This window comes from Micromesistius poutassou, assembly GCF_964030765.1.
Source record: "Micromesistius poutassou genome assembly, chromosome: 10".
Classification (NCBI taxonomy): Eukaryota; Metazoa; Chordata; class Actinopteri; order Gadiformes; family Gadidae; genus Micromesistius; species Micromesistius poutassou.
This window is the reverse complement of record NC_140280.1, coordinates 1,401,671-1,420,318: the sequence shown is the minus strand read 5'-3', so window position 1 is coordinate 1,420,318 and position 18,648 is coordinate 1,401,671. Positions and strand designations below refer to the sequence as shown.

Here is an 18,648-nt window from a genome sequence, read left to right as displayed (position 1 = left end):
TTTTACTGGTGCTGCTGTTCCAATTGCAGGTGCGTACTCGCGTTCTCGGAAGTCTGTACTTGAAAGTCCGGACTTGCCAAGTACGTACTTCCAAGTCAGGCGAGAACGTAGTACCGCGTACTTGGTACTGAGAAACGGCTAATGATTGAGCTTGGTCTGGTCGGAAGCTGCTGTCATTTTCAAAAAAGCCAGGCTAGCCCCTTCCACTTCCTGTGAGGCCTGACACTGACCACATCTGTCTCCGCCCCCGCCCCCCCCCCCCCTGCAGAAAGCGGAGGCCCAGCTGGCCTACGAGCTGCAGGCGGCCAAGGAGCAGCAGAAGATCCGCCTGGAGGAGATCGAGATCGAGGTGGTGCAGAGGAAGAAGCAGATCACCATCGAGGAGAAGGAGATCGTGCGCATGGACAAGGAGCTGATCGCCACCGTGAAGAGGCCCGCCGAGGCAGAGGCCTACAAGATAGAGCAGCTGGCCGAGGGGCAGAAGTGAGTCTTTGTGTGGCCCCCGCCCGACCCAATACCTCCCCCCCCCTTAACCCTCGATTTTAGAAATAGAATAGAATAGAAAGCCTTTATTGTCATTATACACAGTACAATGAAATTCAGAATTCAGCAGTTCCTTAAAAGTGCACACATAGTTAGCAACAATATAAAAAGACTATACAGTATAAATATGAATACACAATAAAAAAGTAAATAAATAAATAAACCACAACAGAACAGGAAAATTGAGCATCAGCTTGAGTCCAAGAACCTCAAAGCCCGCGCACTCATTACACTCATCCTCGCCAGATGCTACACCGCGTGTAGAAGACGTGTGTCTGTGTGTCTGTGTGTCCGTCCGTCTGTCTGTCTGTCTGTGTGTCCGTCTGTCTGTGTGTCCGTCCGTCTGTGTGTCCGTCTGTCTGTGTGTCCGTCTGTGTGTCTGTGTGTCTGTGTGTCCGTCTGTCTGTGTGTCCGTCTGTCTGTCTGTCTGTGTGTCCGTCTGTCTGTGTGTCCGTCTGTCTGTGTGTCTGTGTGTCCGTCTGTCTGTGTGTCTGTGTGTCCGTCTGTCTGTGTGTGTGTCCGTCTGTCTGTCTGTGTGTCCGTGCGTCTGTGGTGTCACAATCTGCTCCTCTGACCCCCCCCACCCCTCACCCCACCCTCACCCTCACCCCCCCCTCCCTCACCCCCCCCTCCCAGGATGAAGAAGGTGCTGACGTCTCAGGCTGAGGCGGAGAAGATCCGTCTCCTGGGAGAGGCGGAGGCGGGCTCCATCGAGGCCGTGGGCAAGGCCGAGGCCGAGAAGATGAGGCTGAAGGCGGCGGCCTACCTGCAGTACGGCGAGGCCGCCCAGACCGCCCTGGTGCTGGAGGCCCTGCCCAAGGTACGCAGCGCCGCCGCCGCCGCCCGGGGGGGGGGTTGGGGGGGGCTCTGGGGGGGGTTGGCAGAGTCACAACTCTCCTCCTCTGTGGTTGTTGGGACCGCGGTGGTGCAACGGGCGCCCTGCCGATGTCCGAGGACCGCAGGAGTCGCTCACCAGCTTCCGCAAAAAGACTCAAAACTCACCTGTTCAGAGTTCACCTGCACTCATAGCCTCATAGCCACATGTCCCCCGGCCCGCACGCTATTGTCTGTTGACTGTACGTCCTGGCACTTAATGTACACACTCGATGAACTCACTTGATGTACACACTTGATGAACGCACTTGATGTACACACTTAATGAACACACTTAATGAACGCACTTAATGTACGCACTTAATGTACGCACTTAATGTACACACTTAATGTACGTTGTATTTATTCATAGTACTTCATTGTGTAGCATCTGCAGTAGCTAGCTATCACTGCTGTACACGGGGAATGGGGTCAGCCTGGCGATTTTCATGAACATCTTTACTGTAGCGACAGCGATATATTGTTTCACTTCAAAACAACAACAACAATAAAATCGTTTTTCCGTTTTCTTCTTCTTCTTCTTCGTCCCCAGATCGCAGCCAAGGTGGCGGCGCCGCTGGCGAGGACCAACGAGATCGTCATCATGAGCGGAGACAGCAGCCGCGTGACGGGCGAGGTGACGAGGCTGCTGGCCGAGCTCCCCGTGTCCGTCAACGCCCTCACGGGGGTGGACATGATGAAGGTACAGCCGCACCCGCGGGGCACCGGTCCATAGACCCGTTCTTTGCACACTTAGGCTACTTTACGTCTGCACCAGTTAGCCGTAGGCTACTTTACGTCTGCACCAGTTAGCCTTGGGCTACTTTACGTCTGCACCAGTTAGCCTTGGGCTACTTTACGTCTGCGCCAGTTAGCCTTAGGCTACTTTACGTCTGCGCCAGTTAGCCTTAGGCTACTTTACGTCTGCACCAGTTAGCCTTGGGCTACTTTACGTCTGCACCAGTTAGCCTTAGGCTACTTTACGTCTGCACCAGTTAGCCTTAGGCTACTTTACGTCCGCGCCAGTTAGCCTTGGGCTACTTTACGTCTGCACCAGTTAGCCTTGGGCTACTTTACGTCTGCACCAGTTAGCCTTAGGCTACTTTACGTCTGCGCCAGTTAGCCTTAGGCTACTTTACGTCCGCGCCAGTTAGCCTTGGGCTACTTTACGTCTGCACCAGTTAGCCTTGGGCTACTTTACGTCTGCACCAGTTAGCCTTGGGCTACTTTACGTCCGCACCAGTTAGCCTTAGGCTACTTTACGTCCGCGCCAGTTAGCCTTAGGCTACTTTACGTCCGCACCAGTTAGCCTTAGGCTACTTTACGTCTGCACCAGTTAGCCTTAGGCTACTTTACGTCTGCACCAGTTAGCCTTGGGCTACTTTACGTCCGCACCAGTTAGCCTTAGGCTACTTTACGTCTGCACCAGTTAGCCTTAGGCTACTTTACGTCTGCAGTAGGTACAAGTAACTACAACACATAAAAACATCAAACATCAGCCAACAAGTACAAGGACATAACGTAACAAATAGCAATTAATATAATTAATATAATAAAATAATTCGCCAAAGCTATTCCGCACTATCCACGGAGCCTGGGGTGAATAATTGTTTTAGTATATACTACACGTGAACACGTGTAGTATAAATATAAATAAATAAAAAAGATAACACTTTATGCCGGGATTTATTTGTTTTTATTAGCGGTTTATTCGTTTTTTATTAGCGCGACGAGACTGCCGTCTCGATGATAACAATATCCCGAGTTTGAGATCTCAATCTCGGGATATTGCCCAATATCCTGAGATAGCGGGACATGTGTAACTCGCCGTCACCGTTTTGATTATGGATCGGTCCTCTGTGGTTTTTGTCGAGGTTAAACGACGGTCGAATGGACTTTGGTCGTTCTTGAGTTACGAAGGAGGCGTGTGTGTCGTTCCACAGACCCGTCTCTCCAAAGCGCATCACGACGCCGTCAGCCCATACGACGTCGCCCACGGCGGGATTCTTGTCATTCTTGTACATCTGTAAACGATATGGTGTCGTCACACTGTACACTTAACAGTAGATTTATATTTCTTACTGCTCTTCCTGTTTTTTTGAACAATAAGTCACAATAATAAGTATATAAGTCAAGTGTTGTACTTTGAGAGCAAAGGGTTAACCAAACCAGTCAAACTCCATGCTTGTTTACGCAAACCGGGCCAGTAAAGCGGATTCCGATTCCGATTCCGATTCCGATTCTCACATTCTCACGGCGGTGCTGTTGTTGTCCGGGGGCCCCCGGGGGCCCCGTGGTACAAGACGGGCTCGGGGAGCAACCAGAGAGAGAGAGAGAGAGAGGGAGAGGACAGAGAATGTCCGGAGCGGGCGGCGGTGTTGATCTCTGAGCTCTGAGCTCTTCTGAGTCCGACGATCCTATAAAAGTCTAAATCTAATCCAGGCTATTTCTGCTCCCCGTCTCCCCACAGATGCCGTTCCTGCAGCAGCTCACCGGCCAACAGAGCTAGTCGGCCCTTTGAGGGGCCCCCGGAGGAGCTCTGGGGCCGACTCGGCGACACTGTCTGATGCCTAATGCATGGCCATCCTACCACTACTACTCTATACTATGTTACCTCTATCTCCAACACTTCTGTATTATAGTCTCTCTCTCTCTCTCTCTCTCTCTCTCTCTCGCTCTCTCTCTCTCTGTATTGACTGCCTTTGACCATCAACACCAACTAACAATAAGATTTTATATCTAGATGTCAAATGTTTGGGTTTTATTTAAGAACAGGGGGGGGGAACACCACTACCCCATGGTGGCTTCTCTCTAACGGACCAGAAATCGCATGTTTTTTTTTCTTTCTTTAGCTGGATCGCTTTGCGTTTTGTAAGAATTTAAAACAGTTCACACCAAGCCCTGAGAACGTGTCTCACTCTCTCTCCTACCGCCCCCGGGCAGTGTCCGTTGGGTACCTGATCACGGTTACCACGGCACCCATCTATCGATGTGTTGACGCTTTACAGCGGACGTATCAAGTACAACGTTGTACTAGGAGTGAGGCGTAAAAACCTCGCCCTCCAAGTCGATTGTCGTTCTGACGGGGAACAGGTCCCCTCGCGGTTGACGATACGTCGATGGATGAACGCCAAAAGCCCAGTGAAGGGCTGATCATGGTTCCACGTCGACGCAAAACGCAAGGGCGTCTCCAGACCCCTTACGTCCTATCGCGGACCCTCCTTGCGTCCACCGCCAGGGCCTGACGTGCGCCTCCAAAAAAACCTTTAAACCTTTATACAACAGGTTGACGACCTGGTTTTGCGTTGCGTCGACCTGGAACCATAATAATCAGCCCTTTAAGTCTGGCACTACTACGTTTCTCGGTGTGACTCCTCGGCGGTGGGAGCTCCGCGTTTATTTACCGGGGCACTAAGTATATTTGGCGCTGATGCTTAGGAACACTCAGAAGCTCAGATGCTCACTCCTGAAGCCAAACTGTACAAAGCAGAACGGTCTCTGCACACTCTATGCTGCGACTCGTTGTTGCGACTCGTGTGAGCGGTAGGATTGCCCCCGTCCGAAGTGCGCCGTAGCGTTAGCCTGTCCCCTAATCCGATGTGCTGTCCAATCACTCAAGTGCCCAGGCCAGATGATGAATTTCCTTCCTCGTCTTTGTTGTTGTGCTTTTTGATGTCTCGCGTCCAAAGTGAATCTTTGTACTACTTTGTACTAACGTCAGCTCGCCGCTAGCTCCCGCTATCCGCTCGCTTTGTCCACGCAGCGGGCCGCCGGTCCGTGCTGGCCATGTTGAAGCCATACACTCTGTTCAAATTAGCCTTAAGAAGGAAATCTAGACCTAGACTATTCAGGTCTCCTCCCACCTCGTGGTATTACCTCAACTTCTAGACTATATATGCATACCAAAATCGGAGCTTTAAAGGGGGACACATCACCCCACCAGGTGTGATGTGTGATTAGCCCGTTAACAAGCCGTTTGGAAAATGTGCCGCTTCTGACATCACAGGTGGGCGTGTTGTCCACCTAGACGTGTGCTGGGATAGATCAGTCCACCAGCCTACCCAGTGGACCGTAGCAAACGTTGCTTATCTATCCGTCATACATCTAGGGTGGACACACCCACTTGTGATGTCAGAAGAGGCACATTTTCCAAACGTCTTGTAACGGCTAATCACACACACACCTTGTGGTATAATATGTACCCTTTAAATTGCCCAAGCCGACCATCTCTTCACCCCCCCCCCCCCCAACCCCAACCCCCAGTGTTGTTACACTTTTGGGTTCTGTCTTCTTATGATATTCTTTTTGTGGAATTTCATTTTAACACCAGCTTGAATCTCTCACTTTATTGCAACTAGTATATTTTCCACTGTTCTCAAAGAGCAGATGGTTGTATTTTTTTTTTTAAACATATATCTATAACAAATATAATTTGTTATAGAGAAAGTTAGGGTTATTATTTTATAAGCTATACATCATTTCATATGTGCGGAAGCGTAATGCATTCACGTGAGAATTAATGAGTTTATCATCTCCGAATTCTGAAGTTTTCATGGCAAAAAACTGGATTCTGGTCCAAATTCAAAGGTAATTTCAAGTAGGCGGTCTCTGCCCCGATGTCTCGAACATAAAGCAAAATAAAACTGCGTTAAGCTTAAGTGGCGGGAAGTGTTTGATTCTATGAAATAGAGCTCTTAAAGTAAATGAGACCTTCTTTTCACGTTTTTGCCATGAAAACGTTTCTCAATATTCTGAGATAATTAATCTCATTATTAATCACTGTTCCGTACGTATTTCGTATTTCTTCTGGTTATTTTTCTCCTTCTTTTGGAATACATGTAAAGTCGAAAGGAATTCCTGTTACAGTCTGTGACGATGTCACTACCTCTGCCTGTAGGCTGAAGCTTCGGGCGACGATTTGGGAATGAAGTGCGGAGCAGCTACAAGCCGTTATCCCAGAGGGGTAACAGTGGACTACCACCACAGCTGTCTCTCATGACGGTCATTATGGGATCTGGCATGGCTACAGACACATCATTAACATAATAATGATATTCACCTGGTTGGGTCCCTACTAGCCTACTACTACAGCTCAGTAATAACGGCCTGTCGTGCAAACAGGCCTAATACAGTATTTACATTTATCCCACTTTCTATCTTTGCGTTGGAAGTGGTCTACGAATGTATTTATAGGACACCGTCATCCCAAGTCAAACCGTCGAGAACACGAACGCTCGAACACTTTGTATTTTGTTTTGTTGGTTTGTTACCAAACTAAAACATTTCAAATATTATATTTCGGTAGCAAAACCGTGTTGCATTGAATTGGACCTTTTCAGCCAACCCAAACATGAGTTGTGTAGTATTGCGTTCATATTTTATGCATTTTTTTTTGTTGTTTGAGTGTGTAGCTGTAACACATGACCAGGGTTAATGCGCTGCTCATCAGCGGGGGAAGGGACTCAAGTAGCACTGCGTGCCAAACCACTGATTGTCTCATTTAGCCTTCAACACTTGTGTTGTGTGTGTGTTATATGTACCCCGCCTCCAACCCCACCCCATCGGTTGTGCTGCTGTCGTTCCCCGATAACCCGATAACCGTACTGTAAGTAGCGGGAACGAGAGACATATGACCGATCTTTCCGATTGATTGGAATGGCGGCAGCTTCATAATTGGTATCAATTGACGTAATGGAATAGACTGAGCAGACATTTGTTAACCTATGCCTTAATGCTCAATCCAACGTCAGAAGGAGTCCACGTTTGGTCCATCGAAGCCAGTGACTGTAACCTGAATAAATGTACTAACTTTATATCTAGAATACACATTTAGTGACTGTTCACTGTGAAAGTAGTTCCGCATGGGGTTTCAACTTGTGTTGGTCTGACGTTTAAATCACCGTGTTTAATGATAGCGTTGTGTGTTTCCCTTGAATAAATGTTAAATCATCTCGTGTATTCTGATTTGGTGGATTTGGGATAGCTTTAACATATCATAGGCTTGAAACCTGGTAAACTATATGCAAAAGCTCTGTAAAACATGTTATGCTCATTGTGTATAAAATAAAAAAAATTATAGACAGAACTGAGATGACGAGTTTTTTATATTTATATTTATATTTATTATACAGTGCCAATTAAATATTGTACCGTTTGTTTTGACAAAGCTTTTCTTTGTTCCTAAGTTGTTTCGTGCCTTCTCCGTGCTAACCCTGCACTGACCTCTTGGTCCCCTAGATGGCAGTGTAGGGCAGATATTTATACCTACACGCCACAATATGCCTTCCTATAACAACTCCCGTTAACTTAGTCGGCTATCAAATTAAGGAGTGGTGGTTACATGCCATGATGACACTTGTATGTTTCAAATGTATTCAAACTGACCAGGTCAATGAACGACAAACATTAATAAAGAATTTGACCAAATATGAAAGTATGCGGCATGGAACACAACACGCTGAAGCAGCAATGTAGGCCTATGACACATTGCATGCATCGCTAATTTGTTGTAATGTTCAATCATGAATATATAATTTATCAAATAAAGTTCCTGTTACACATGAGGCAGAGAAAACACATAACATACAGCAATCAAATGATACGTTGTGTTATTACATTTCCAATGACATTTACTTTTTTTTACACTGGCTAAATGATGATATAATTCATGTGAAGATATGAATGGGTTATTTAGGTTAGGTGAGGCTCTTTTTTGTATTATTTGAGGACACCAACTGAAAAAAAAAGAGTGTCGGACATGAAGCAACGACTGGTTTTTATCTTTATGACAATTGACCGGAGAAAACAACACATTTTGCGTCCAGATAAAGATTTGGAGGGAACCCAAACCAACCAGAATGTTCTACCTCCATCCTTATCTGTGACTGACCAGGCCCCCACTCACCCCCCCCCCCCCCCCCCCGCTACAGGTACTCCACCCAAACCAGGCAAGAGAGCTGCCACACTGACCCATGTCTCCAGCTTATCAGCTGCTCATTAAAGTCCACCACAGCCTATAGGAACAGGATCACTTGATGATGGTTCTTGATCTCACAGACATCAGTCATCTCATTCTGTATGAGACGAATTAAAGCGAAACGGTTAAATAAATGAGAACCATACATAATTGTAGTGAGAGTATTGCAGTATGACATAAATCCATACAGCAATAATACCTCAGCCCCTTTTAAATGATTTGACGACGTCTGCACAGCGCTGGCACGGTGTGAACGTTGTGAGTTTTTTTTTTTATTAGAGTAGAATGAGTGAACAACTGTGGTTGCAAATAAAAGCAGACTGCTCCATAATAAAAGCTTACACCCGATTGGGGTTCACCGTTCACCACACAAAAACAATTCTTAAAATCATGTTCGTGCCATTGTGTTACACACCGGAACGATATACATGACATACAGACCAATGCGGTGTAGCTAAAATGCTCTAAGTGAATTTGTGTCAGCGAAACATAGGCTAATAAAAAACCTAGTTTCAGCATATAATCCCCTCTCTCGGAGTCTCCTGGGGGGGGGGGGGGGGGGTGCATTAACTTAATGCACATAATTATGAGCATGGAAGAAAGGATTATACACTTCTTAAAACGGAACAAAGTGGAAGTCAGTGACGTCCTCCCTTTTTTTTTAATGTGCGTACACAAATAATAAAAATATCAACACGAATGAAATTCTCACAGTTGATCGTGCAATAGGCCCTACTACGTGCATTAAGGGTGGGTCTGTCAGGTCGGCCAGGGGCAGATAAGAAAGAAGGTTTAACCCTTTTCCACTTCAGCCCAGCCCAAATGTCATCATAATATGCTAATGAGCCAGCAGGCTTTAAGATCCAGACCCCTGAGGGCGAAGTTCAACGTCCGCTGCTGCAGAGGAGGACGGTTCGCTAAAGAGAGAGAGAGAGAGACAGAGAGAGAGAGACAGAGAGACAGAGAGAGAGAGAGAGAGAGAGAGAGAGACGCCAGAACGGGTTTCTTCATCCAGAGTGACGACCAAGAGACACGGGTAAGAGTCCACCATTTCTCTCGTCTCGTTGTCATTTGGTTGGTTTACAATATTTAGGCTATACACAATCTTTAAATTTTATTATCTATTTCATTGTTTATTTCAACCCACAATCATATATATATATATATTTTTTTTTTACATATACTTAACGTTTAAACGTACAATATGTCTATGTTTTTGTAATTGGTTGTAGGGCCTCAATAGTGTGAATAATTTTTTGCCAGAATAATGCCAGTGAAGTCGCTCTATAAAGCATTAATATGTAGGGCCTCTCTTCCTCTGCAGGGTGTGTGTGTGTGTGTGTGGGGGGGGGGGGTGTGACACGTGCGGTGAGCAGCAGCAACGGTATAGCCGTTGGTCTTGAGCGCCCTGGACAGGATATCATCATATACTGTAAGTTCATTATAGAGACACTACAGTATAGATGATGTACTATCCAGGGTGTCATTCTCCGTCTGGGGGCCCGTGGAGTGAACTCAGCTCACCCGGAGCGGCGGCGGGGCAGCGGGGATCTCCTGGTTATTGGAGGGAGGCAGTGAAACCGTTACCATTACTGAGTTTTTAGCAATGGTAAGGGTTCCCCTGCCTTCGCTCGAACTCTTCTGGCTCGAACCGCAGACGTGAAGTGAAGAAGCTGGCGTTATTCATCAAATAAATGTTATAGTATGCCTCGTTAAACTGCATCCCATCTTGTAAGTATGAATATAGTTGACCTGTATGAGTGCAAAAAAAAATAAAACAAATTCTTGCAATTCTTTCTATAAACGCCTTGTTTTCTGTTTTCATTGGGGAAAAGTTTTTTTTTTTTTTTTCTTTAGTGGCCCCTACCGCACTATGAATGGTATTGTGCTAAATAAATAAAACTCGCCTTGTTGGCTTTCATCGCCGTTTCGTGGAAGCTGCAACCTTGCGCAGCAGTGTAAAAAAACAACAAACCAGTTGTCTTTTGTGAAGATCTTCGCTGTCCAACTGTTAAGTCTAATCACAGGGGAGCAGCTGCAGAGAGAGACAGAGAGAGAGAGGGAGGGACGAACCCCACTACCTCTCTCTCTCTCTTTCTCTCTCTCTCACTTACTCTCATACTCTTTTTTTTTGGCTCTCTATCGCTCTCCTCCTCCAGTGCCAACGGCTGGTTATTCGTCACGATGCTCCGGACGGAGTGAGGCGCCGGGGGAGCGGCGGATGAATCTAATCACCATTATCTGACCCATTTTTAGCATCAGGTTAGCGTTCCATTAAGGGGATACCGGTCGGTCCTCGGGGACGGCGGTATAGTTAGGCTTTGAAAGACGAGAGAAAGTGAGAGAAAAGGAGAGAGAGAGAGAGAGAGAGAGAGAGAGAGAGAGAGAGAGAGAGAGAGAGAGAGAGAGAGAGAGAGTGAGCGAGAGAGAGAGAGAGAGATATGAAGACGGATAAGAAAGGGAAAAAAAACCCGCATGGGACGACAGGGATATAAAAAAGAAAAGAAAAAAGGGGGACTCAGAGAGGAGATGGCTGTACTTCTAAGGCGGTGGACGAAAGTATAGCGAGGAGGAGGTGGGGGGGGGGGGTGATGGAGGGGGTGGGATGGTGCATCGGGGACATCGCATAACAAACTAACCACAGCTATATCCGTTCGTCATGTTAGTGGTTAGTGTAAAGGGACTGCTCTCCTAGGGCCTACAGTACAGGCCCTTATGGCTGAGGTCTTTACCCCCCCCCCCCCCCCCTCTCCTAAATGTATCACTGAATATAAATAAAGAGGCTACTCATGACTGACTTCTATTCTATACAAAGCCAGAGACGTTTTCGAATGCATGTGTTTGTTTATTGAGTGCAAATGAGTTAATTACTCTGAACTTTATTCAACTGACTCACAGATAATTACAGCACATACAGCACATGTATAAATAGACTCACACATTTTTCTTTAAATGGACACAAGCAGGTCATCGGGTTCGCATGGATCCGAGTTAATAAAATATAACGTGGTGGTTTCATGAGTTGACATGACACCTCATCTTATCTCCGTCCAAACTATTGTCGGGTCCGTCCTGGGGTTGGGGGTTTGCAGATAAAGGGAAAGAAAAGCGCTGACTGAAGGTTGACTCTGGAATCCACGGACCGTCGGATCGGATCCACCCCCCCCCCCCGGTCGCTTCTCGGTCTCTCCGGATCACTTGGATATCATCCTCTTCAGATCTTCAGCTTCACCGAGAGCCTCAGACGGACCTCCCTCAGGAAGATGTGGCTCATGTCTTCTCCCGCCTCGCGGGCGATGCGCGCCACCGTCTGACCCCCCGTGCCAATCACCATCTTCTACACACACACACACACACACACACACACACACACACACGGGGAAGAACACACAGCCGTAGTCAGGATGAGACGCCGCACGTGATTGGTCGTTGCATCTACATGTGTTTCGTTAGCATTTTTATTCAGAAAGTGACGGTAACTGTATAGTACGTTCGCTTTTTGAATCAAGTTGAATAAAGCATCATCTGTTTGATATACAAGATAGGTATAAAAATATAAAAAGTTTATAGTATACCAATCTGTACTCAATAGCCTAACTTCAAAGACACTAGTCTAAACCTGGCTGCATCCTTTTAAAATAACACATGTATGGTGCACTACAATAGTGTATATTTGTCACGCTCTTTTTCCGAAAAACAAAATGTATTTTTAACATCGGCAAGATGAGTCGTGCACTCTGAGATCCAACTATTGAAGCTGAACATAAAAGGTTTCCAAAGCGGCATTTTCTCTTCCCCCGGTTTATTTGGAGGCTTGCGAATGGTTTCAGAACTCTTAGGTAGACTAACTCTCTGTTTAAACGCTGTGTCCATTAGGGATTGCACTGCAGCAGATACAAGTTGAAAATCAAATATGCATGATTTGGAAAGGATGTTCAAATATTTACAAGATGGACCAACATAAAAAGAAATATGGTTCCAGAGATGGGCGATACGCGAGACACGCGTTATAAAATAAATATGAAAGAAATGCACATAAACAGGGGAGAGATTCCGTCTCCTACGTCCCGAATATTTGAAATCATGTTGACTGCTTAACCAAATTCAACTTTGATCTCTAATTAATCAGACAGATCGCAAAGGAAATGTGTGATCTGTGGCTACGAATCAAAAGCCGTATTGTAGTTTATAGACCTTGAGAAAAGGTTCAGAAAATACTTACCATGTGTGCTTCTTTCTTGACGTGAAGTTTCACTGCAATGTCCAGCTCTCCAGTTTCATTTTCGCTCCAGAACTCAATGGACTGAGGATATTAATACAAACATATTATTAACTAGATTGGCTTTAGTGTTAGGAAAGTATCAAGTACATTTATTTGCTTTCAATATGTTGTGTAGAATATAATATACACCATTCAATAAGACGCAAGTTTAAGCAAGCACTCCGATTGGCCAATTCCCATTCTCGAGCGCGTTTAAATGCCCGGTGAAAGAACGGACAAAAAGATTGTTGCCTGATTACAGAAAGTATCGCTACGCTAACTAGCCGAAACTACTTTCATGAGCCTAGTTTCCATAACAACGTTCAACTGACCAAGAGTCGGCTGTCGTTACTATAGGAACTATTTTCTGATGGAGATGAACTCGGGCAGAAAGCTTGAATTTGAGGGCAAATTAGCCCCACAATATGAAAATATTTTAAATATTGTTGATAAGGAAGATGGTTTGTGTTATTGAATCGCAATCTTACACGAGATGGCGTTCTTGAACGTCATTATTATATATATTATACTTGAAGCACAGGACTTTGGAACTCAGCGTGAGCGCCTCGTTCCTACGGCTGTGCTTCACGTACCAATAACGACATTCAAGAACGCCACCGAGTGTAAGATTGCTTCAGTAAGGTGAGAACATTGTATTAAATAACTGCTTTGATTTTGGCACAGAAAGTGTAACAAAGCCAATTTCCCTTTTGAGCGCATTTCCGTAGAAATATGCTTTCATAAACATGTTCATCAAAGACGGCCTGCACTGAGGCGCTGGTTGGTTCAGTTACCTGAGTCATGGTGTACGGCACTTCCTGGCGCAGGTTCTCCAGAAGCTTCTCCCGGACTATGTTGGCACAGACCTCCTCGGGCGTCTGGTCGGTCAGGACCTCACTGTGGTACTGCCAGGGTCCCGCCTTGGCCTCCACCACCAAGTACCGCTAAGAGACACAGAACACACCTAGTGTTGAGGGAATAACGCCATCAGAATGATGTTGCATCTAAGGTGCTTTGACTAGGGCGGCATTAGCTCAGGGGGTAGAGCGGGTTGGCTGATAACGGCAAGGTTGCTGGTTCGATCCCCGGCTCCTCCTAGAGGTGTCCCTGAGCAAGGCACCTAACCCTAACTGCTCCCGACGAGCTGGCTGTCGTCTTGCATGGCTGACGCCGCCGTCGGTGTGTGAATGTGTGTATGAATGGGTGAATGTCAGGCAATATTGTAAAGCGCTTTGGGTGGCCACTGGTTACAAAAATGCGCTATATAAAATGCAGTCCATTTACGTCCAGTAGAAAGCTGCTGGGCCGATGTCTGGCGGTAAAATATATCCCATAAACATATTATCACAAAACGTCCTTCTTACGTCCTTTACTTTCTAAAACAAGTGAACACATTTTGTGTACATTTCTCCTCGCCCCTATGGATGCTCCCTTCCTCCGGCCGTGTGGATGGTGGTGTGTTCGTTTGCATTTGTATCATCACTGTAGCAAATACGTGCATTTTAAATTAACCTTTGGGGGTTCTCATTGAGAGCGTCAGAAAATAGATTGATTGGGGGTAAATGGTCCTCCTCATTTACATAGCGCTTTTATCCAAAGCGCATTACAGTGTTGTTGACTGACATTCACCCATTCACACACCGACGGCGGAGTCAGCCACGCTGACTACGACAGCAAGCTCATCAGGAGCAGTCAGGGTGAGGGCGTCTCGCTCAGGGACACCACGACACTCCGCGCTAGGAGGAGGAGGAGGCGGGGGGATCGAACCAGCAACCTTGCGGTTACCAGCCGACCCGCTCTACCTCCTGAGCTGATGCCGGAAGGAAGGGACAATCTGTTCTTCTGTATTGATTATTGGTCAATAATCAGCAGTAATATATATATATATATATATATATATATATAGGATCAGCCGTGAGTGACTGACACCTGCCCCTTCCCCCACGGCCGGCCGCGATGCAACGCCACCATCCCTCCTCCTGACGCCGTCCCCAACCCGGCCACGCCCACCTTAAGCGTGTCCACGTCCTCCTGGTCCACGGAGGAGACCATGAAGACGTCCCTGAAGTGGGGCCAGCCCTGACGGCTCTTCAGCGGCCCCAGGGGCTCCGGGCTCGGAGTCTCGGCCGGGCTCGGATCGCAGGCCTCGGGCGGCGACTGGCCCTGGGGGGGGTCTTGTGGGGCGGACCCGGTGGGCGGCGGCGGCGCGTCGTCGCCGGGGGCTCCGGGTGCAGCCCGGCGGGGTCTGACCACCCTCCTGACCTGCAGCTTCTGGCCGTTGACCACGCCACACGTCAGGTGGGCCGTGACGTCCAGCAGCTTCACCTTGTCCTTCACCAGGTCCGTCTGCGCGGCAGAAGGTCACGCAGAGACGGGAAACACATATGAGTGACGTCGAGTGACATATCAAGTTTGCATTTCTATCATCTATTCTATTGGATCAACGAATTTCTCCTACGGGGGATTAATAAAGTTGTATCGTATAGTGCTGACTGTTACTCTGTCTGCAGTAGGATGATAAAATATCAATCCGAATAAAAATCTGTTTCGGAATGAGATTACTTCTGCATTACATAACGCAATTTCCCACAAAAGAAACCCTGGTACTGTGATCAAATTTGGAAGTTGGAGCATTTGGAAGTTATTGGAACTCCACAACAGGGCGATAAGCTGTATAACGAACGGTCACCATGAAGACCAAGACCCAGGAGACCAGTACCTTATTGAGGACCAGCACCGCCGGGACCTGCGGGTGCTCAGCCAGGACCTTCAGCACCTCCAGGTCCAGCCTCTCGCAGGCCCACTTGTCCGCCACATCCACCATGACCAGCACTGGTGATCAAAACAACAACAACAAGCAAGCCCCACCAATCAGGACGCCCGCCGTTACAGAGGGCTCCACACGAACACATCTTAAAGGCTTCAAACCCGTAGGACTGACGGAAAACACAGGGGCCAGACTGACTCTGCGGCCGAACTCTTACTCAGGTCAGCCTCCTTGACACTGCTCCAGGGGTCCGACAGCAGGGAGCCCTCCAGGTTGTGCCTGCGGGCGTTCACAAGTCGCTTTTGTTAAATTGTTACGGTCTGGTTCCGCCACTGATTTCACAGCGCTGCTGTCTGACAGAAGAGTTCCCGTCAGAACCCCCTCAAACAAAAAATGTTTACCTCTTAACCTTGGATGCAGTGGTGAGACCGGGTGTGTCTAGCAGAATCTAGGGAAAACAAAAAAGAAGCTATGTTCAAAAACACACCAGGACCCTAGTAATAGTTCTGTGTATCAAAGCGTTACGATAAGAGAATCCTTTATTAGTCCCACAGTGGGGGGAAGAGTGCAGTGTTACGGCAGCAAAGAGCAAAGACGACGCAGTGCAAATAAAGATATGAAGATATAAAGACGACAGTCGCGCAAAATGTGTTCACTTTGGGTTTGGAGCTCAAATGACTTACTATTTGTGTGTCATCCTCCGTCAACACGCCGAGGGTCTTCGACCGCGTCGTGTGGACTTTCTTGGACACGGCAAAGACCTACGGGAAGACCCCCAACACCATGACATCATTACATGTATACTGGGGAGGGGGATGAGTACAGCAGCAGCGGGGGACTGAGAGAGAGCTGGGGTACCTTTCTGCCGAGCAGCTGGTTAGACAGAGTGGACTTCCCGGCGTTAGGGGAACCCACTACGGCCACTTTCAAAACCCTGGAGGTCTCTGGTTGATCCGGCTGTCTCATTAACAGGGACAGTTGTTCGCCTGAGAGACAGAATAAGGATGATGAAACGAGAGAGACAGTGTGAGGTGAAGAGTTGAAGGAGAATGGGGGACAGCTGCCAGAGCACTGATATTAGAGGACTTTTTTTTATGGCTGTGGACGTCGGAAAACGCAATGGACAGGGATACACCGATTCTGGGAACAAGTGTTGGGAGTTGAACATCGGAGTGCTTTGATTACCGTGGTGCGGCGGAACTGAGGTCGGGTGGTGATATCCGCTGTCATCCAGCTCTGCCACTTTGCCTTTTGCTAGTCTGTTCAAAAATGCATCCGACGTAATAAAACAGACAGGGGTGAAGCGCAGTCCATTCGTCCGCCGGCCGTGAGCTGCACTGTCTGGAAGACATCGCCATCGTCACCACCACCATCATCATCACCAGCTCGGCGTCAACTCACTCATTGCCAGAAGGTAAACAAAACGATTGATTTGAATAGCTTACGAACAACGAACCACATCTCGGATATTTGCACAGTTCACGATACTTTAACATTTGGGGCAAATATCGCCCCTGAGACACTCGTAGATAAAACGATCAAGCCTAAAACCAAATCCATTAACGTTACGATGAAAGGAGCCACGAAAAAAACATGAACGTTGAATTATGTTCCATCGCGATCGGTACAGGGCGTGAGGCACTTGGTTGATGATTATTTTCAATAATTATTAGACATTTTTAGGATTCATCTTTGCCATACACACGACCACAGCAAGTAAGCAAATACTTAAAACCACGACGACACAATTATTCATCAAAAGGTGACTGACCCGTTCTGAGGAAAAGCAACGCATGTTCGTGTCGACTTGACAGGACAGACAACCTTGAGGCGTGGACCGAAGTTCTTAACGCGCGGCTGCACGCACGGAGGGCCATTGCGCCCCGGATCGGTTCGCGGACAGATTCTGGACGAAAGCTCAAATCGGGGTATGATTCTGAAGGTTTATAGTCACGGGCATGTTTACATTCACGTTATCCAGAGGACGCAGACATGTTGGTATGACAGAGGAATTCTAGGACGCGTGACAAGAGCGTCCGCGTAGAAACTTCTGGTACAAGTTGGGGATCTACTGCCCTCTAGCGAGCAATCATTGCTTTAATACTCGGAAATCGTCAAGCAGCAAAAGTAGCAAAGGGAAAAAAGTGTCAACATCGCAACGATTATTATCTTTCTTATCAAATAAATTAATTATAATGATATTTAATGGTATATGGTATATGTTGTTTTTGTATTATGACTTAAAAGAGATCTTAATTGATATTAATAAGTCTTAATAAGTATTTTCTTAGAGTGATATTATGAGACATGAATGATCACTATGGCGCTCAACCCTATTCCCACATCTTAAAACTCTCCTAATCCCCAAGAGGGATCCGAGCCCCATGAGAGACAGAAACTGTTATTGAGCGGTTGTGTATTTGTGCCTCAGGACCCAACATCTGCCAGGTGGTCGCTCCAGGTATAGCCCCCACCGCTAGTGCGCTAACAAGGAGGACAACAATACGCCTTGTAACGACCCGGGCTTCACTCCTCCGAGGTGGTTCCTATGCTGTCAACACCTCCGCCGGGAGGACGATGAAGGATATCAGGTAGCCCGCAATCTGTCATCATCTAAAGGCTAAGAGCGCAGCGGGGAGCGGGCAGGGCAACACAAACACGGCTTTTAGCAGAGCAGACACTTACACCGCAGAACCTCCACTAAGGAGAATAGGCATTTGAACTCTTGAGAAACCAAAAGGACAAACGAGGAGAGGAGCCGATCTGTGTGTGTGTGTGTGTGTGTGTGTGTGTGTGTGTGTGTGTGTGTGTGTGTGTATTTGCACTATTGCTTAGCCTATACCGCAACCTCCCACACACCACTCCTCTCTTTATTCGCCTCCTTGTTGCGTGCTTTTTCTTCGCCCTCCCTTCAACACTCTCCCTTCTGCTAACACTCACACTAGCATGGGCATCCAGGGGTCAAAGTCAGACGGCCAGGCCCCCCCCCCCCCTTTTTTTTCTTTTTTTTTTCCCCCTGCAGGGCTTTTGTGGGAGCGTTTCGTTGTGAGTGCATCGCAGTTCATTCTACAGACTGCAGTTACTTTGCTCTTCGGAAAATAGCCCTTTCTTTAAATAAAACACACAGACAAAAGGTTTTTTTGCCTGTAGCCCATTTAATCATAGATGCAGCCCACTTTTCATTTTAAGTGCTCTAGCCAATGAAATTAAGGTGTGTGTGTTTCTGTG

The 18,648-nt window shown here is 47.2% G+C and overlaps 2 protein-coding genes across 4 annotated transcripts in view; one reads left to right on the top strand and one right to left on the bottom strand.

Annotated features, from left to right (window-relative positions):
* Nucleotides 1-7,482, top strand: part of LOC311354530 (flotillin-2a) — a 22,299-nt gene extending 14,817 nt beyond the window's left edge. For all 3 annotated transcript variants that reach the window (XM_084474332.1, XM_084474330.1, XM_084474331.1), the window contains 4 exons: nucleotides 269-483; nucleotides 1,180-1,363; nucleotides 1,970-2,119; nucleotides 3,887-7,482. In XM_084474332.1, coding sequence (XP_084330458.1) covers nucleotides 269-483; nucleotides 1,180-1,363; nucleotides 1,970-2,119; nucleotides 3,887-3,925 — 588 coding nt within the window. In that variant the 3' untranslated portion in view covers nucleotides 3,926-7,482. The remainder of the gene's footprint in view (nucleotides 1-268; nucleotides 484-1,179; nucleotides 1,364-1,969; nucleotides 2,120-3,886) is intronic.
* A 3,744-nt stretch (nucleotides 7,483-11,226) lies between these two features.
* eral1 (Era-like 12S mitochondrial rRNA chaperone 1) lies at nucleotides 11,227-17,424 on the bottom strand. The gene is made up of 11 exons (XM_084474327.1): nucleotides 17,192-17,424; nucleotides 16,606-16,761; nucleotides 16,279-16,406; nucleotides 16,104-16,181; nucleotides 15,822-15,868; nucleotides 15,638-15,699; nucleotides 15,373-15,485; nucleotides 14,664-14,999; nucleotides 13,448-13,597; nucleotides 12,615-12,695; nucleotides 11,227-11,729 (listed from the first exon to the last, which is right to left on the bottom strand). The coding sequence occupies exons 1-11, from the start codon at nucleotides 17,295-17,297 to the stop codon at nucleotides 11,607-11,609; spliced, it is 1,380 nt and encodes a 459-aa protein (XP_084330453.1). The 5' UTR covers nucleotides 17,298-17,424; the 3' UTR covers nucleotides 11,227-11,606.
* Nucleotides 17,425-18,648: the final 1,224 nt, after the last annotated feature.

Coding starts and splice junctions, on each gene's coding strand:
- eral1 (XM_084474327.1), bottom strand. CDS start 17,297: ATGGCCCTCCGTGCGTGCAGCCGCGCGTTAAGAACTTCGGTCCACGCC. Junction 15,700..15,821: donor ACTGCATCCAAGGTTAAGAG/GTAAACATTTTT, acceptor GAACGCCCGCAG/GCACAACCTGGAGGGCTCCC. Junction 15,000..15,372: donor CGGTGCTGGTCCTCAATAAG/GTACTGGTCTCC, acceptor TCTGCCGCGCAG/ACGGACCTGGTGAAGGACAA.